At 31.9% G+C, this 20,626-nt stretch overlaps 2 protein-coding genes and 1 non-coding gene across 3 annotated transcripts; all 3 read right to left on the minus strand.

The window, feature by feature from the left end:
- Positions 1-292: 292 nt before the first annotated feature.
- On the minus strand, positions 293-443 carry LOC112417651 (U4 spliceosomal RNA). The gene has a single exon (XR_003008244.1). It is a non-coding gene; the product is annotated as a U4 spliceosomal RNA (small nuclear RNA).
- Positions 444-727: 284 nt separating this feature from the next.
- LOC11409627 (pterocarpan synthase 1) lies at positions 728-1,270 on the minus strand. The gene has a single exon (XM_003630988.4). It carries the CDS (start codon positions 1,268-1,270, stop codon positions 728-730), a length of 543 nt encoding a protein of 180 aa, XP_003631036.2.
- An 11,597-nt stretch (positions 1,271-12,867) lies between these two features.
- LOC11413700 (mediator of RNA polymerase II transcription subunit 11) lies at positions 12,868-19,442 on the minus strand. Its single transcript, XM_003630989.4, has 4 exons — positions 19,233-19,442; positions 17,420-17,489; positions 17,194-17,310; positions 12,868-13,392 (listed from the first exon to the last, which is right to left on the minus strand). The coding sequence occupies exons 2-4, from the start codon at positions 17,471-17,473 to the stop codon at positions 13,216-13,218; spliced, it is 348 nt and encodes a 115-aa protein (XP_003631037.2). The 5' UTR covers positions 17,474-17,489; positions 19,233-19,442; the 3' UTR covers positions 12,868-13,215.
- Positions 19,443-20,626: the final 1,184 nt, after the last annotated feature.

Here is a 20,626-nt window from a genome sequence, read left to right on the forward strand (position 1 = left end):
CAGTCCCCACCTTGTATAATTACTAGATAACAATGCCCCGGAGAATAGCCTTAAATTTTGCTTCCAACACTAATGAAGCTCCAATGAAATCAGTATAACCAAAAGGTTTGCTATTATGTAACTGTGATGTGAGACTAAATGAGTTTCACAGCAATTACTCACCTAAGCATACCCTTAACTTTTGACTAACTTCTAATTTTACTGATTGATGCACGTTAGACAACTCAATAAATATTAGAATGCGGGCGCACTAATAGCAAGGAAATTATATCAACTTTAAACTATATTGTAGGGCTTTACCCAAAAAGGGAGCCCTTCCAGAAATTCTCAAAGGCCCAAGGCAAGCTCAGGCCCAGAGGGGGTTTGGAAATAGTTTTCAACCAGCAATAGACGCGCCTCAGTTATTACCTCATTAGCTACGTCATTGCCCCAAGCGCAAAGATGCTTTAAACAAAGCCTCGCTGCTTTTATTTATATACACTCTATCACTCGTCAACATTTAACCTGGTCGATGTGGGACTTGTACAAATTTTAGTTCAATACTCGCCTGTGACTCTAGTTACCAAAACTGATCACAAAATTAATAACAACACAATACTTGATATATATGTATGATTTCGAAGATTCAATCTTGTATGTTAGTAGAATTTTAAAAACTCTTCTGATATGATAAGAAAGAATCAGCAACCAAAAATGAATTAAAAAACTAAAAACTTTGCTTCATCATTCATAGTAACTTTGTTGAATGATTTGGGAATTCAAGCTGAAGTTTTACATGATAAGTTATAGCTTCATCACTTGTCTGTTCATCTGTTTGAGTAAAAACTGCAACACCATGAGCAAATGCAAACGAACCTGTTCCTCCTACCACTCTGAATTCTTCTCTTTCCTTATGAGCAACTTTGATTGCTTGCACACTCAAGCTACCTGAATGATCTGGTGTATCAAAAGTGAGATACAAAACATTGAATTCTGATTGCTGAAACTGTTCCACAGGGATTATGAATCCTTGTGCTTTTCCTACAACCTTTGATGTGTTCTCTGGTCCCTCCGTAAGTACGCGGTGAAAGACAAATGCACCAGCATCTTCTCTTGGTATAGCATGTGTATTTGAGGTTGTTATGTTTTGAGATTGTTGAATGTAAAGAGATAGATCAAGCCATGGTCTTGAATGGATCTTTTTATGTGAAACAGGTGATACCAAAGCTAAAACAATCACTGCTATTGTTGCTAGAGAAACTGCAGTAAAAAATATGATCCTTGACAACATTATGTGATGTTTTTAACTTAATCAGAGAGAATTTAAGATTTTTGTTCTTTATTATGAGATATGAGAGATCAAATCACTACATTATTTTTCCTTTTAAATTGAATGTTTCATCATGTTTAAATCAAAAGTTGTTAGCTACCTAAACCATTTTGCATATCATTACCTAAACCATTATAATTTGAACATTTGTTTTCAATATCATTGGATTGAGATGAACTAGAACACCAAATTAAAGTAAAAAACATTATAATAATTAAAGTCTATACTATAGGGACAATTTCTTAGTCACTATCAGCATGTACCAATTATTGCATGTTGTAAGTTCATGCCAAAAGTACTACATGAAAGAAGGAGTAAATATCCAATCCAATTTGAATGCAATTAGTGTATATCTAGGAAAGATTCCCACAACAAAGTAATGTAATGTAATTTAGACCCACAATAACATGCATCGTCCTTACTCATGATTTTTTCTCTCACAAAAATGGCCACAACAAGCATAGTCCTTGTGCCTTTTTTCTTTTTTAAAACAGAAAAAGGACAATGCATAGTGAAATTGACATTGAAAGCACAACTACTTGCATTGCATGCAGTATCAAGGTTATCATAAAACGCCACAACAAATGGATGAAGTGAATATAATTGAATCAACTATTGATTGGTAAGTAGTCAGTACTATACCAAGTACACAAGAACGTGCGTGCACATAATAACATGGAAGTACCATCCTTGCTCAATCACACTTATTTTCTAATTAGTTTTTTTTTTTTTTTTTTTTTTTTGGCTTATATGTTCATTAGCTCGGGTCAATATTATAAGCAAAAAATTACTTTTTATGTTTTTTGAATAATAAATGTATCTAGTTTATACCATAGACAAGATATATTAGTTATCCAATAAATCTAATTATTATTTTTTTGTTGGCTTATATGTTAATTAGCTTACTTACTCCCTTAGACACTATTATAAGATGAAAAAAAAAAAAAAAAACAATGAATAACAAATATATCAGGTCTATATGATACATCAGTTATCCTACGATAGTAGTAAACTAAAAAGATTTCTTAAATGAGTCTCATATGTACACATCATTTATTTATAATTTTTTTTTAAAATAAAAGTACATATTAATAATAGTAAACTAAAAAGAGTCTTTAAATAGGTCCACTAATATGTACTTTAACATGTGTATTTAGAAAAATAAATTTAAAAGAGAGTAAGATCTACGTAACATATTTTATTTTTATAAGTTCATCTAACGGTCTTTTCAAAAAAAAAAAAAAGTTCATCGAACAGTTTATGTAATTTAGAAATTGAATTAATCCAAGCAAACTCTTAATTAAAAATATCTTAAAATACAAAGAAGTTACGTTGGCATATTCCAAAGTAATCTATATTCTCATTTAATCTTAATTCTTATGAGTAGTTTATAGATAGTTACATTTGGAGGAAAAACTAGCTTTTACAAATTACTTATTATCTGCTTATTAAAAAATAAATTTACTGATTGTCATTGTGTTGTGTAATTAAACAATTCATTCTCCTGATAACAAGTCCTATGATTTTTACATCAACTTGTTAGTTTAATGAAAAGGTCAATGAATTTTATTTCTACCTGATTTTTTTTGTTGTTGTTGTGTGCAATTGGACTTATTTGAGCACTTTGATGCCAAGACTCCGTTAAAAGAATTTTGGTGGGTTTAATGTAACGTAAACACTAGAGCTCCATTCATATTTGCATAATATACATGTTGAACGCAGTGGTTATTGAAGAATTTTATTTATTGTCTAGTTCTTGAATTAAGAAAGGCTAAGTATGTTTTTTAAATAAAATGAAATCGCATAAAGTATAAGTAATGTATACTTTTCCACTCACTTTCTATCATAATAATACAGTAGATGATGCATATATTCTGCTATCGTTGAAAGGTTTGTTTATTCTTCTTATTAATTAACAAAATAAAATGTCCTTTCAAAGATAGATAGCATCATCATGCACCAATGTTCCATAGTTGTGAAGATATATACTATTAGCCCATTTTTCTACTTCTTCCCAACTATATATAATATAATATATTCCAGAGAGACCCAGAATAGAACCTTTTATTGGCAATCAAGGTGGTGGTGGTACCAACCCCAACCAATAATCAACAACAATTAACAAGTGAAGAATCATACTATACCCAAAAAGGAAAGTCCAAAAGGTTCCAACATACATAGCCTCAAACTGTACAGACCAGCTGCCTAAATTCTTTCTCTTCTTATTGCTAGTAGATATAGTCTTTGATTCGATGTGGGCCTAAATGAGGCCAACTATGGAAATAAATTTTGGAGGATTTCGATGTTCTCCCACAAAATTTCACTACATTTTTCTAAAAATATCTCATTTATAATTATAAATCTTTTAATAATTTTTGCGAGTCAAGTCCTATTTTAGTCAATGACATTTTTTTTTAAGGTTAGTCTCTCATACTATAGATAATGCAACTTTTAGTCTTTCATAATAAATAGTTTCTTTTATTGTATTATTTTCATCTGATTTGTAAGTCAGTTGTGTCATTATAATAAATAAAGAGACAATACGGTCGTTGGCTATTATGGGTTCCGAGTAATCTCAAGTCACTCGCACTTACATGGACCATGATATGGACTTTCCCTAAATCCACTAAATCAAGGCCGCACAAAATAATCTAGACCGTCGATACCAGATACAAGGCTTGCTTGTCCTGATCTGCCATTGTGGAATCGAATCGATGAGTAGTAAAGAGGGTTACTAATTGTTTTGTTGGCTAAGGCATTGTCCACATGCAACTTTTTTTATTTACGTTTCATCACTCGAAGACCAACTTTTTATATCATGTTACCAGACATTGTTAGATACGAGATTAAGATTTAGGCGAGGAAACCTCCCTGCTGATAAAAGGTAAAGCAAAGGCTAAGACATCCGAACGAGGGAAAGTTGATTCTTTCTCAAAACTACTCATTATATATGTGTTCTAGAAGATCTCAGGCCGAGTCAAAGCTCAGTAGAACTAAACAATGAGGATAAAACTCACACTTCATGTTTATAGCGTCAGTAACCATAAAGAGGAATGAGAGAGGAAGCACATTCGTGGGGGAGCTACGCACCGATGACCCTATCAACGAATAACGTCATGAAGGAGAAAACAACGAGCGGAACAAGAGGCGCCATAATCCCCTCGATGAGAGAAACTCAAGCATTACCCGCAAAATTAGCCAAGTAGATGGTGGATATTATAGGCCACATCGTTTGACTAGTATGGATATTTTTCTTTTCTTATAAATTCTTAGTTTGTAAAATTATAAAAGACACACTCAACCAAACACATAGCTTATTTCTATATTTTTTTTATCTATTTATCAATATGTCTTTATCTCTTTTTTATGCATTTCATAGTCTAGTAGCTCAAAAACAATTGTATTTAACGCTCTATTGGAGCAGTTAAGAAACCAACAACTGATGAAGTGAGTTCCTCCCTTACTGTTATCGTATGAAGAAAGGAAATCACATTTGATGATATCAATCGACCTCGGCTAAATTCTTGCTCCATCAACACATGCAAACTTAAAATGGTTTAAATCGAAAGTTCTTGATTGTTTAATATCCTTGATGCTAATTGTGCAAAATTGATATTTAGACCTTGTTTTAAATTGTTTTGATAGGAATTTTGTTAGAGAACAAACAAAGTTATAAATTGGGGAGACCAAGAAATTAAAAAGATGAAAGAACATAGAATATGAGTATTGAGCAATCTTTAAGTGAGGCAACACATGGCTTAGCAAATCAAAACATAGATTTGGAAAAGTAAACATTCCAACACGATTCACTAAGCGAGCCACATGATGGCTTAGCGAATTAAGTCAGAAGTTGAAAGTTTTTAAAGAGCAACATTCTTTAATGGGTTATACTTACTTCGCTTAACGAATCATGGCGATTTTAGTCATCCAAATTCTAATGATGAGATTGTAAAGACTTTACTTTAAAGTAAGGTCAAATCACTGAGTGAGCATCTATTTTCATAGTGAATCACCACATACCAACAAAAAAGGCCGTTTAAATCAATTTTAATGATCATTTTAACACCACAACTATTAATCGTATTCCTTTTTTTGTTTTGTTTTGAGGGGATTCCCCTTTTTTTTTTATAAATATCCTACTATTATTTCATAAACCCTTGTGTCAAAAAGAAAACTATTACTCATAAACCCATATGTCAGCTTCACTTGCTTTGACCCATGAAGGAAAGGACTGTACTCCAGTTATGGACCCTACAGACCACTCACGTCAGATAGATAGATGAGAATATCATTTGTATAACAGCAGGACTATTATAGTAATTAGAAGACTTCGGAAATATATAGACTCAAAAGAATTACAGAAATCATATTAATTAATTGCACATGCATGGTTGTATCAATAACCGTAGTTTTATAGAAATCCTATTAATTGCACCTGTGAAGGATAATAGCCATCAGTTTTTCAATTTCTGTCAAAAAAAAATATATGTTTAATTATTAGTATTAGTAAGAAAAAACACTATTAACTAATGAATTGGTTCAAGTAAGCGATTTGGACCCTTAAGCAAAATGGTCAAGAGTTTGATCATTGATTCTTACTTATAGAAAAAATTTGATTCGAATGAAATGTTAGTTTCGATCAAGAGAACCAAACATGTGTGTCCAATAAATTCTTTTCAATAATCCTATCTATCCGATGTGGGATTAAATCCCATGAAGTGTTGGCCGTTAACCAGTATCTTCTAATTAAGAAAGGGCATGGTAACAAAACGGAGAGGAGAGGACATGGAAAGTGTAATTGCTTTGGTACACTAGCTAGTCTAGTGGAATATTATTTCAACAAATTATTTCCCCTATAAATACCTGATCCTTGCAGGGCAAGAGAAATCAAACACTCCAAACTTCCAAATTTTCTCTTTACGTCTTACATGTCTATTTAGGTTCCTTTTTCATTAGTAAAGAACAATATCTAGGAGTAGAGGAATTAATGGTATAAGGTTGTTGACAGAAGATAGAGAGCACAGATGATGATATGCATTTATATATATATATATATATATATATATATATATATATATATATATATATATATGAGGAGCTGGAGCTGCATGGAGATGAATTTTGTGCATATCACTCCTTTGTGCTCTCTATGCTTCTGTCATCACCTTCATCCTCCAATTTCCCATTTTCCTCTACTTCTCCAACAGGTTAATTAGTACAAAGTTTCAAATCAAGGTCATGTCTTGATCATTAATATATTAATGAAGTTGTTGCAGTTCCATCTGCTTCTAGGAAAATAATTAATTAATAATATAATATGGTCATTATCTAACCTTAATATGCATTTCTTTGTTTGTTGATAGCATGAAGAATTCAGAAGGAAAAGCTGAAGAATTTATCAACTAGTGCAAGTGCAATTCATCCTATATATCCCTTCTATTTAAAGGCCTTAACATTTGATGCTGATAATATAATGAGTTGCTACAAAGTATAAACCAAAAAGAGGTATTTCTTTTCATATTTGTTTCGACTATACTTTAATTTGGCAACATTAAATTAATTATGTAGTATTTCATTGTTTTTCTTCTTCCATCAGAAAAATGTTTTTTGTTTTTTGTTAGATGTGTGTGATATGGGGATCAGGAGTCATGTAGCTAATCAAACACTCCATATTTTAAATTTCTTTAAATAAAAAAAAAATGCTTTAAACCTATAATGGACGGTCATATATATATTTTATCAGGTAGTCTAGTGACTATAGTTCACCTTATAAGATGAATAAATGGGGAGTCCGGGGTTCGAACCCCGACCCCTGCATATAAATAATGCATTGTCTTATCAATTGAGCTATGCTGACGGGACAATCATATATATTTGTCATGAGCACATAATTGCATGCAATTTTTATTTTTTTAAGGAACCGCATGCAATTTAAATCTGCGATATTGTGCATTATCATTTTTAGATATAGTTTATTAAAAAAAAATAGTTGTCTCTATGATTAGTAATTAGCCTAGTTTTTTTTATGAACAAGTGGTAGATGAGATGCAACACAACAAGAACTTCTGAGGTTGGTCACTCATAAAGTGTGTCTTAAACTCATTGCAAGCAACTTCTCTCATTCTATCAATTTTTTTTGTTTTGTTTTGCTGGGCTTTACCATGTTTTTCAATGGTATAATAAGAGCATTGACTTCCACCTTAAATAATTGATACTAATTAACTTCTTTTTTTCTTTGTTTCATTGTTTGTATTTCACTTCTTAGTAAATTAAATCTTTCATGATATTTACTTTTTTTTTAATAAGTTGGAACTTTTATTAGTATAGTGCATTATTGTATTTTACTTTATCGTAAATTGTATTGTATTGTTCATCCCGACTTAAAAATGTTAACCACACATTCAACTTGGACAGTATTGTCTCGCAAGTACATGTATCGTATACTCATGATAACCAAACTTAATTTACCATATGCTTCTGAAGAATCATAATCATGATGGCAATATTATTAATTATTCTCAGAAGCAAGAATGTTTTCAGGAGAAAAGAATTGGACCAATATGAAGGCATATATATATAATATATGACGTGTTGTGGTTGTAGGGCATATTCATTCTTGCTTGGGATTCTTCCAAATTAAGTCAGGACTCGGATTCCCCTTCATTCAATAAATTCTGCACTTTGCGTGGCTTATCCAAAAATTCCTTTTAGTGTCACCAAACATCTACGATACAAGGACAACTTGTACTCATTTATCTTCTCAATTATAACAACTTTCTACATTCATCTAAAATATTATTAATTATTCTATGGGTGCAACACAACACCTATTTTGTGTTTGGGAAAAATTTATTAAGCATAGTTAAAGGAATTGTTAATATTATATAATAAACCTCATTCATCTTAAAGTGTTAAAAGAGAAAATGTCCAAAAAAATTTATAGATTTTATTTTCCTGAAAAATGTTTAGAGCAAAAGTTGAAATTAGATAATACGTAGGGGTATGAGGACCAACTGTAAGGAAGGGAACAAAGTAGTTTTTGGTAGTTGCTCTTTGTCATTGCGCACTCGACAAGCTCATAGATAGCCATTGAATTAAGATCATATCATTTGTTAAACCTTACACGTTGAATAAAAATATACATATCATTGTATAAGTCATTTTATTAAAAAATCAATGGCCAATATTATTGTCAACTACTTGTGTTTGCGATGATTTTGAGTTAAAAAAGTAAACAAATTCCAAGATAAAACTAACAATTTATATCCGCACGCTGAATTCCTATTACGTGGTCTCCTTAATACACTCGATGTGATCCGATATCAGGTGTCTTAATGAATCTGTTGGAACATTAGTGTGATGTTGGAAAATAAATTGGAAGATTAAACACTAATCAATTATACTTTGATCTAATCTTGTGTGAATTGAAAAATTAGAGTTTGGAGGTCCCACATAAAATAGAAAACACACATTAGTAGTGTTTAAATTGCGGTATTTAATTTTAAATACTTGATAATGATAAAAATAACAGTAATTATTATTTTTATTCGAGAATATCATTTCCCATAAATTTATCTTATGGTGGTTGTGATAAGAATAAGAATTTAATTAAATTTATTATTTTTCCTAGTTTGTTTCCTCCACTTGTGTGTATGGATTTGTTTCTTTTTATCATATCCAGAAGTGTTGTTGAACTGATTAATGGATAAACTTCATTTTAATCTTATCCATTAGAGTAACTGCTGTTGCAATTTTTGCTAAAACAGTTACAGAATCTCTATATAAATATAAATATAGGACTTCACTTAGTTCACAAAAAACAACAAAGAGTTTCATTGAGTTGTCGGAAACTCTTTCTCTCTTCTCCCTTTCTTGACTTGTGTTGACGAGTCTTTATTCTCTTCATCTCCTTTTTCTGTCCCTTCGGAATTAAGAGTGTTCTTAAGACCATAGTCCATTTTCGGTTCAATGTCCCTTCGGAATTAAGAATGGTCTTAAAACATAGCCCCTTCGATAATATATGTCCCTTCAGAATAAATAGTACTTTTAAGATCATAGTCCCTATTTGGATTAACAATGTCCCGTCGGAAATAAGAATGATTTTAACAGTATATATAAAAAGTATTTCAATATTTTTCTATTTGAGGAGAAATGGTGGTATCACCATATTTGAATGGTCGTAGTGCCATATTGATGTTTTGGAGAAATTAAAGTTAGAATGGTGGTAAAACCATATTTGAGTGGTCTCGACACCATAACAGAGTGGTAACAGTATCATATTAAAGTGGTTTCAGTATTAAAGAGTGGTTTTAGTACCATATTTGAGGGTGTAATTCTCGAACGGTTTTCTACAGTGCATAGTTAACCGCATAGTTGTAGATGACCTTGTTTTATCCTGGAGGCGGCGTGGTTGATAGTCTGCCTTGCACAATTTTGGGCAGTGCCACGAAACGTTTTAAAGAGAGCGACCTGGTCGTGACTCAACCTAGTAACAACTTCGGTAGATAAAAGAATTTGAAAATCCAAATACAGCAGTTTGGAAATCAAAAAACAACAGAATCTTATCTTCTTAGACATTGTGAAGTTAGACCTAACACAACTCCATAAAACCGACATGTAAGTGAGAGTTGACTCCACTAATTTATTTTTATTTTTTTAAGGGAAATTGACTCCACTCATAAACGCTTAGCGTCTGTTTGGTAGAGCGTTTTTTGCTCCCAAACCACGTTTCCGTCTCAAAACGCGGTTTTCGTCTTTTCTGTCATGTTTGGGAAAGATTAAAACTGGATCTGAAAAGTACGTTTTCTTTTCCAAACGCGGGTTGAACTGAAGCTGCAATTTCAAGCTTCTGGCTTTTTAGAATCAATTCTGCATAAGCCCCAAATTCTTTTCCAGTTTTACCCCTGTTTTTCTGATGCGTTTTCCCTGCTTGGTTCTTGCTACAGTGCCGTTTCTAGAGGTCAGGGAAGAAAGATGAATGGGCTTCTCATTGCTTCAGAAAACAAAATCCAAATAAGGCCCTTTTTTTTTTTTATAAACTCATTTGAATATCTTACAAACGTTTGTTTTCTTTTGACACCCTTTATTCTTATATTATATTAAAAATAATACAATTTATAAAACAAATTAAAAAAAACTCTTATAAACAAATATCTATTTATAATGAATTCATGAATCAACAAAAATGAATTTATGATATTAGATAAGTTAAAATAATTATCAAAAATGAAAATGATATTAGTTTTAATTACAATTACAAAGATAATTTGGTCATTTTACATTCAAAATTAATTTTGATTCAAACTATCCAAATAACATCAACTCATAAGAATCACTTTTAAACAAGTGTATCCAAACATAATCAATTCACCTCAAACTCACTTTTAACCAAAATCAATTCTCTCAAACTCAATTCTATCAAACTCAATTCTATCAAAATCAATTCTCGCCACCGCCATACCAAACACACACTTAGACTATCTTTTATAGCATATGAGAATTGTTAAAGGTTTAAGGTACCGAATTTCAACCACAATGTCACACACACCATGTTGTGAATGAGAAGCTTCATTATTTCAACGAAACATTAACTCAAGAACAAGACAGCTTCCCTTATTATGTTAAGTACTTTTCGGCTGGGGATTGGCTTGGCGGTTGATATTGATATGATAAGTTACCATTATCATGTGCATGTGTCTGTCTCCAATTCAAAATTCAACTGTGTTGGAGTACGGGGTCTAGATCTAATTGATTGATAGGGAAATGTAAGGTACTAAATGCACGTTGCAAAATTCAATATTATTATGCCTCTATCTCTATGTTATTAATATGAGCTGGTAGTTCAGAGCAACAGGTGATTCGGTCACTGTCAAGGTTTAGATTCAATAATACCCAATCCATATGTGGCAATATCAATACTGCTTTTTTTTTTTTTTTTTTTTTTTTTTTCTACTTTTCATTTTTTTTTTTAACATTCATTCTAGTACTCATTCTTTTATTGAGTGAAATTCAAATAGAATCCACACTTAAAAAGTAAGTACTACGTAAAGTGGCGAGACCACGTAATCTTCACTTGATAAGAAATTGAGCGTTAAAGGGTGTTTTATTTTTGTTGGAAAGGGCTAGAGAGTGTTATTAACACTATTTTTTAGCTTATTTTTAATATCACGGTGGGTATGTTAGAATCATAGCACCGTAATTTTGATATACCCACGGTAATATCAAACATACACTTAACCATCAAAATGTCATTCTAAAATTGTGTGTTTGTTATGCGATGATAAAATTGTTTTTGTAAAATTAATTTAGTTAAAAGTTAGTTCAACCTGAAATGATTTATATTGGATGCATCCGTGTAAAAGCGGACTGAACAATAAATTTGAATGCCATCAATTCTAGAGACAAAATTAATTTCAATTTAGATCATAGAAACATGTCAAGTTATAAAACCATTCATACAGAAGTTATAAAAGCATGTCATAGAGTTACTGGTAATCTAGGATATGATTGTTGAATAAAGGAAATCTGATTGGTAAGCATGAAATCCCCACATTTCCAAAGTTCCAATATTGATGGCAGATATTTCTTTTGCCATCATTCCTATTGTCAATTGTCATGGTCATGGAAATTGTCAATAGTACTGTTATTGGTTCTTTTTTTTGTTTTGAGAGAAGTACTGTTATTGGTTCTGTTATATCTCATCATTCTATTTCTGACAAAGCCATTCACACAAAGTACTAGTTAAATGTTTTTCTGATCCCTCTCCAATTATTACCTTTCCCAATCATTGACTTCAATACTATAATACACCCCACCCACCCATGTTTATGAAGTTCAACAATCCTCATTACATGGCTCTGCACATGACTAGCCATACCTTGATCTGATATAAACCAAACTAATTATGAAATCTGAGTTTTTTCTCTCCATAAAATAGGCCATTCATATCTATTTAAGCTTGCAAAAGAAAAAAAATGATATTGCTACCAAGAGCCTTTGGATGAGAAAGTTCGAATCTCTTTCCATTTAATTAGAGGTCCTAGGCTCGAATCAAGGTTTGTAAATGCATAAGCGTTGAAAGTCTTAAGGGTGAGCTTTGTTGTCCATTGACCTTGTCCGACTCGAGATATTAGTCTCAGCAGTTGAGCAGGATAAAAAGGATATTTTCCAACATATAAGGCACGTTGTCAACAAATATCTGTTTTGGATCTTTTCCAAAGGTTAGCTTAAAGAATAGGAGTATCAGAGCATATATAAATAAAACTTCAATATAGTGTGCCTATATAGTGTGCCTTATTTATTCCAATTCAAGCGTTGCCTGTAAAATCCAATTCTAGTCCCATGGTAATGCTAATGTTAAATAGCTTTGGATTTAACTCCAAAAGGCCAACTTTTATGACTCTCCCAGCACATATAAACCCTGCACAACCTGATAATTTTTAGCAACGTGAAACATAAATGCAACTTCAATACTGATGACTCTCATTAGAGAGATAATAATTACAGAAAATCTATATCTGAACTTGTAGAAAAATTACTAGAGATAAAAAGTATCATCGTTACTATCAAGTTGAATAACAGTTAGTATCATAGTTGCAACTGCACAATGGCCACCATTGAGTTTCTCAAATGTCTAATCTTAAACATAGGTAGCTAAGAATATTTATTTGAGTATGTGACTAATCATGAATATTAAATCCAGTACTTAATAATCTGTCTTTTACATGTTTAGTGTACAATGCAATACTACATGTGTATTATCCAAATAGCCTCCTCTAAATAAATATATAAGTCACTCTCCTTGTTGAGTGCAACTTGAATCACTTGCAGCGCTGCAAAAACTCCCAAATTACTGACTGAATTTTCAATATCAACAGCTTAATAGGATAATTTAAGGAGCAGAATTTTCAGGCTGCTGCATTATACTCATTTATAGTTTGTTTCATTGCCTCCAATTGTGACATGACATATTCCACCTTTTTGAAACCTATCTCATTTGCTATTCTTGGGCCATAATCACACTTTTCAAATGGACGATATTCACAAGCACTTTTGATTTCATCACGCAATGTCACTTGGATGTCCTAAAAAAATAAAAAATAAAAAGAAGGTTAAAGAATATTACAACATTATATAGCAGGGTTTGAATATCAAATTCATAACGATGAACCAAAATAAGAACAGATTACATTGATTACAAGTTCACAGCCTTATTGACTTACTGAAATTCGCAGTATCATTTTCACTATTTAACTCTGAATAACTAAACCTGCTGGCAGTTGGCAATTAGGGAGAAACTGAAACCATATCATCGAAAAACACACACACACACACACACGTATATATTCCAATAACTAACAGGACAGAACTCATTATTGTGAAATATAACAAGCATTTTCAAACACAACTAATTCTTCTAGAGGTAGTTATTCCAAATACAATGTACTCAGAAGACCCTCTGTAGTTTGCACCAATTACCCAAACATGCACTTAGTTGTTTGGATCCAAGGTAAACTATTTTTGATAGAAATGGAACTTCATTTCATATCTTTAATTTGGATTTGTTGAATTTGATGTTCAATTCGCAGTACTATGGCACATTCAATCTGTCTTGGGTAATTTCAGTCTTGATTTTAAATTTGAGTAAGAGCATTTTGAACATAATAAACATTAGATTAGATTTCCTAGGATTCAAATGCTAAACTTACAAAGGAGTGTGTTTATCACAGCTGTGAAAACAAAGCATGAAAATAAACACCATGGGGAAACAGGACAATTTTAATGATAAACCATTATTTAAGTGCTAATCGTCAGATCATGAACTCAATTATACAAATTTGGAATGCTGTGATAAGAGATTTCTATGAATGTTACATTATAAGTTTTTTCAGATTTGATACCTATAAAGAGGATAAAGCGGAGACATAGCCGTTAATTGTAATTGAAAATCAACAAATAGAATTGTGATCAAGGTTATCAAGATCCCAATTTAAATCGCAAAATCGTATGAACTTGCATAGCTTACATAAATAAATAAAGAAAGTATGTTGAAAGAAGTCAATTAAATAAAGAAAGTATGTTGCATACAAAAGAAAAGGTTATGGGAATCACCACAAAACAGGGGAACGGAGGCCAAGCATAGCTTACATATTGAAATGTCTACGTATTACGGTGAACATAAAAGTAATACTCACTGACTCTTCAATTTTTCTATTTTTCTATTTTTCTATTGATACAGATGCAAACTCTTCAGTTTTATTGTTTTTAAAACCCTAAAATTCTACTTTTTCTGCTATTGCCACTACATCTAGCAAAAACAAGAAAAGTAGTAAAACAAGGATAGTGTTGTGGTTTTATAGAGGATTCATCAAAATCCGACATGTCATAGTGCAACATCGACGTTATCGCCACTATTTGACAAAACCATTATCAAACTGTGAAATTGTTAAAATCTAAATCATTCCATAATGCATGTGTGATCAATATGTTATAATGTTGCATGACCCTCCAAACTACATCCCTCATTTTAAAGGAAACAAATCCCAAATATATTCGTAGTTCAAATTCCATTTAATAATAGAAATGCAGGTACAAGTCATAATAAAGTTATGTCAGAACAAGATTAGTGTAAACTTGATAAAAATTATTGTTGTTGAAATTGAGCCCAACACATCCTTACAAAACCGGCTTGTGAGGCGAGGATTGCCCCCACTTATAAACACTTATTCAGGCCATCTCTCAACCGATGTGGGACTCTTTTATTTTTAAAGCAATAATTCCTATTTAAGAATAAAACTTAACGAAGGTAAAAAAACTTAACAAGTCTCGACATAAAATACAATAGAAAAATAACAACGATCAACGTCGTGGAACAGAAAGCAAGGGAAAAAAAAGGAAAGGAAACTATACTAAACAAACTTCTACCAAAAAAATACTAAGCGAACTCAACACGGGCATTTTGGTCCTCCTCGCATGTTCACAAAAGGCAGCGCACCCACTAAAAACCTATTGAGACAGGCTCTTCCGGCGGAACAATCATGAGCACATCACCACGTCTACGGATTACTCCCATCACAGTTATCGTGCTACCTTCTTTGATGTATCATTCTTCCAGCCGCATCCTCCGGTCATTATTAGAAAGTTTGCAGTCAAGTTTTGAGGTAAATTTTTGTCATCATTTATTGCATCAACTATGGCAGTTGGTTCCACCATAAAAGGAGCAACTTTGGCACCAGACCTAGTTTTCACTAATTCTCTTAACCCAATCTTGAAATTTGTAACAAGCACCGCTTACTCACACCAAGCTTTTCAGTTTTCAAAGCTTCACCCTTTCTCAAAAAATGGGGGGGGGGGATACCAAGCTTTCCTTAGGTTTTGGTTTGTGTTGAGGACCAGACACGACTAGTCTGTTTGGCAAAATAAGTGATCTACCCACTATTTTATGAGAAAGTGTGATGTTTTGAAAACTGAAAAAACTTCTAATTGTTTTTGATGCAAGTGAGTGAGTAAGTGCTGCTTGATGGGGCTGGGATTATCATAATCTCTCTTGTTGTGGTTTTGCTTTTTTGGAATCATGTTTGGAGAAAGAAAAAAAAAAAAGGTTTTTTAGGGTTAGTCAAAAAGATACCATGATGTTGAACTTAGAGATATCCTTGGCGGTCAATTTATTAAGATTACTGGATATGTAACTTGTGACAATATTTCTCTAGAGTTATCTAATCAAAAAGTACCTAGTTGTGTGTATATCTCCTCATAGTTATATGAATATAAAGAATGGGGTAGAATCATTTGGGGTTCTACATACACTAGAGAATACGTAGCAGACTTCTACATTACAGATTTCAAGAGCAGGTTAAGAGAATTAGTGAAAACTAGGTCTGGTGCCAAAGTTGCTCCTTTTATGGTGGAACCAACTACCGTAGTTGATGCAACAAATGATAACAAAGAGTTACCTCAAAACTTTCTACACTAGCTTGAAAAATGTGAACCTTCTACCAATGACCGGAGAATGCAGCTTGAAGAATGGGGTAAATCAGAGAAGGTAAGACAATAACTGTGATGGGAGTAATCCATAGACAGGGTGATGTATTCATGATTGTTCCGTCGGAAGAGCCTCTCTCAACAAGTTTATAGTGGATGCGCTGCCTTTTGCCAAACGCCGTTGAAGGTCTTATCATGACATGCGAAGAGGACCAAAATGCCCGTGTTGAGTTCACTTAGTATAGTTTCCTATCCTTGTTTTTTCTTTTTTTTTCCTTGCTTTCTGTTTCACGACGTTCATCATTGTTATTTTTCTATTTTATTTCGAGACTTGTTAAGTTTTTTTTTACCTTGGTTAAGTTTTATTCTTAAGTAGAAATCATTGATTTAAAAAAAACTAATTGTTAAAAGAGTTACACATCGGTATATGGCCTGAATAAGTGGGGGCAATCCTCACCTCACAAGCTGGTTTATATTGGGGTCTAACTCATCCTAACAAAACCGGCTTGTAAGGCGAGGTCTACCCATGCTTTATAAACACATGTCATATCTCTAAGTGATGTGGGACTAACTAACTCATCATTACAAAACCAGCTTTTAAGGTGAGGGCTACCATGCTTTAGAAATACATAGGTCATATCTCTAAGTGATGTGAGACTAAATCCACCCCTTCAAACCCAACACAATGAAGGTGTTGGAGGGTGCAATGAAGGCAACCCAAAGGCTGCAATTGCCACTAGAGGCGGACCGCAATGAAGGCAAAACTTCCAACAGTTACAGAATAATTTTGGTGTTGATATTTATATGATGTTAATTATTGAAATGGAACCACTTGAATCTATAGTTATATACCAGTGCAATCTTGTAATAAAAAGTGAATTATTGAGAGACAAAGTAAAGATTACCTTAATTAATTGCATGAATTCAAGACAGTGATTTTGGACAAGATCTTTTCTAGGACCAACTGGGCTTGCAAGCTCGTCCATCACTCCTCCTGCAAGCTCCAAAACCTTCACAATTCTCTATACAGACACAAAAATGAAGCAAATATTAAGCAATTGTCTACCAAAAAAATCAAGTATGAAAGGAAAGTTGTGTCACTCATGCGGTGTGGCTTGAAAATATTATTACCTTTTCGACATTCTGAAGTCGTTGCAATGAAGTTGTCTGGCCCTGTGAATCCATTGATGTTGCTTCAAAACTGTACAATAAGTATTTTAAATAAATCAAAACAAAAATAGTGAAAGTCGCACTTAATCTTGCCCAAAATATAGTGAGAATTGTTGTTCCCACATTTGGTTTGGCACTGCCACACGAGTAAATTACTCAAATGCCCCTCGGCAGTTAACTGCCGAAGTTTTAGAAATACGGCTGCAGTTAACTGCCGAGGAAAACTTCCGCAGTAAACTACCGAGGAATACTGAAAACTTCGGCAGTTAACTGTCGAGGAAACCTCAAACCTGTTTTTTTTTATTTTTGACAAAATCCATAAATTGTCATTAATAACAAACCCTTTTTTTTTTTGACAAAAACCATAAATTGTCTTTAATAATATTTATTGATTTTGAATGTTTCAATCATTATTTTGGTACGTTTCAAACAATTGCAGTATTATACTTATGCGTATATATCTTAATAAGAATAACATTTAAATCAGTGTAAAAATTAAGCATTTGAATATTGTTTTGCACATTACTTAAATACAAATAATAATAAAAAAAATCGTTAAAAGGAAATAAAAGAAGAAAATTTCGTGAAAGTTTTTTGGAAATAAAATATTCATTATTGTTGAAGATCAAAGCATTTATAACAAAAAAAGAAGAAGATCAAAGGAGTAATACAATTAAAATAAATAAGGAAGGCAAATCAATAAAATTAAAAACGAATTATTAAGAAAAATCAATCAAAAATGATAAAGACCGCGGAATATTCTCAAAGAATATTTATGGTTTTTGTCAAAAAAAAAAAAAAAAAAAACAGATTTGAGGTTTCCTCGGCAGATAACTGCAGCCGGTTTCATAATTCGGTAGTTAACTGTCGAGGGGTATTTGGGTAAATTACTAGTGTTTCTCAGCCAAAGATAATGTGTTAACAGCAATTCTCAAATATAGCGGGGAGCGGTGAGTACTAAATAAAATACTATTTTTATTTTTATTTTTCCTAATATTTTAAGAACCGCACAAGTTGGACTACGCAGAATTATCATACTACAAACAGAAGATAAAATGTAAGCTCCAATCAATTTTTACGCAACACTAAATCATTTTTTCTAAGCAGTAGTAAATTGTTTTGGGCTTTGGCTTCAAATTGTACTGTATGTGTATTTTTTTTTTTGAAGGAAATTGTACTGTATGTATGTGTATATATATATATATATATGACAAATTCTATGGTACACCCAACAATTTGAATGTATTGGTACATCAAATCCTTAAATTAATAGTTAAATGAGTTATTTTTTGCAGGAAAAAAATATTTTCCATCACCTATAATTATAATAACTAAATCTTATTTATCAAAAACGTCAACACAATAAAATTTGATTTTTCTGAATTCCTATTACTCATTATAGATAATTTTGATTATTTTTTACAATAAAATGTAGAAAAATTTAGTATGATTTTTGTAAAAAATGAAATGATGTTTTTTCTTATAAAATGATATTTTCTAAAATATATATGTCAACAAACACCTATTTCTTTCATAAAAAATGATAGTTAATTTATAAAAATGTAACCGAGAGTACCGGTACACCTTAAATTGCGGGTGTACCGTAGAAGTTCCCTATAAATATATATATATATATATATTTGTGAAAAGGGTTTCACAAGAGTCTGGCATTGTTAACCTCTTATGGTTCCTACCATTTAAATCCAAAAGCATGAATTTTAACTAAAGGAAGGAATCGAGGGGGTTTCAGCAATAAAACAAAAGCAATACCAACCTGAATTCAATTTCGCCTTCAAATGCAAATCGATGATTCGATGGAGAGGGAAGGATTTGAGTTGGGTTTCGGCGAAATGGTTTGGATGCTGCGTTCTACAGTTTCGAGGGTAGAAGAAAGGATTTGTTTGGAGATGGAAGTGTTCGATTCATTAAACTCAGTGTTAGAGGCTTTTGTTAACACTCAGTTTATGTTTGATATATCCAACATACACTTAAATGTCATTTCTTCCAAACTAGAATTTTATATTTGAATAACAAGGATTAGAAATACTTCCTCCGTCCCTGTATGTAAGTATCTTTTGCATCTAATAAAACATTATGCAATTAATTTTAGTGGCCATAAACTTGAAGGGTTATAATTTTTGTGTTTGGTTATGCAATGATAAAATTAATTTAGTTAAAAGTTAGTTGAACCTGAAATGATTTATATTTAAAGACATTTGCATAATAGAGGATTGAACAATAATTTAAAAGAAAAAAAATAAAATTATGTTGAAAATCAAAAGCTATAAATCCTAACATCAAGTTAGAATCAATTCTAGAGACAAAATTAATTTCAATTGAGATCATAGAAACATGTCAAGATCAATTTTAGGTGTCTGAAACCACTTTATCCACTCCCAAATATGAAACCATACATACACAAGTTAAAAAAGCATGTCATAGAGTTACTGGTATTCTAGGATATGATTGTTAAATATATGCTGATGACTATCATTAGAGAGATAATCTATATACTACTATTAAATCTATATACTACTATTAAAGTTGATGCCCTATAAATTTCCCATTTTGTCCCTAGGAGGGGTATTTTTGTAATTTTCTAATTGGTGGAATTGTGTTGTTGCCACCTCACCATTATATGGGTGCATTTCCCATTTTGCCCCTCACAATTTTTTAATTATTTTATAATTTTTATATTTTTGATAACTTTAACTATTTTTCAATTTTTTATCCCAAATTCAGTTGCTTCTACATTGTCGTTGTAGAAGATTAAGGTATCGCTTGATCCGGTTTTTTTTTCAACTTTTCTACATTTTTAAGGAGAAGTTAGGTCAAACATAGTATCAATTAATTACTTACTAAAAAAACTAATTTTTTTGAATGCATAAAATTGAATGGAATGAGCTTTGGCCAAAAATTGTTGAATGTTACTTTAAAAACTACTTCTCGATAATTTATTTCACAAACACCTCTTTTTAACTCACGCTGTTTACTTACTAAAAAAAGGTAATTTTTTTGAATGCATAAAATTGAATGGAATGAGCTTTGGCCAAAAGTTGTTGAATGTTACTTTAAAAAAACTACTTCTCGACAATTTATTTCACAAGCACCTCTTTTTAACTCACGCTGGGAACCTTTTCTTTTATTGTTTAATATTATATTTCAATA

The sequence above is a fragment of the Medicago truncatula genome, chromosome 8, assembly GCF_003473485.1.
Source record: "Medicago truncatula cultivar Jemalong A17 chromosome 8, MtrunA17r5.0-ANR, whole genome shotgun sequence".
NCBI classification, from domain to species: domain Eukaryota; kingdom Viridiplantae; phylum Streptophyta; class Magnoliopsida; order Fabales; family Fabaceae; genus Medicago; species Medicago truncatula.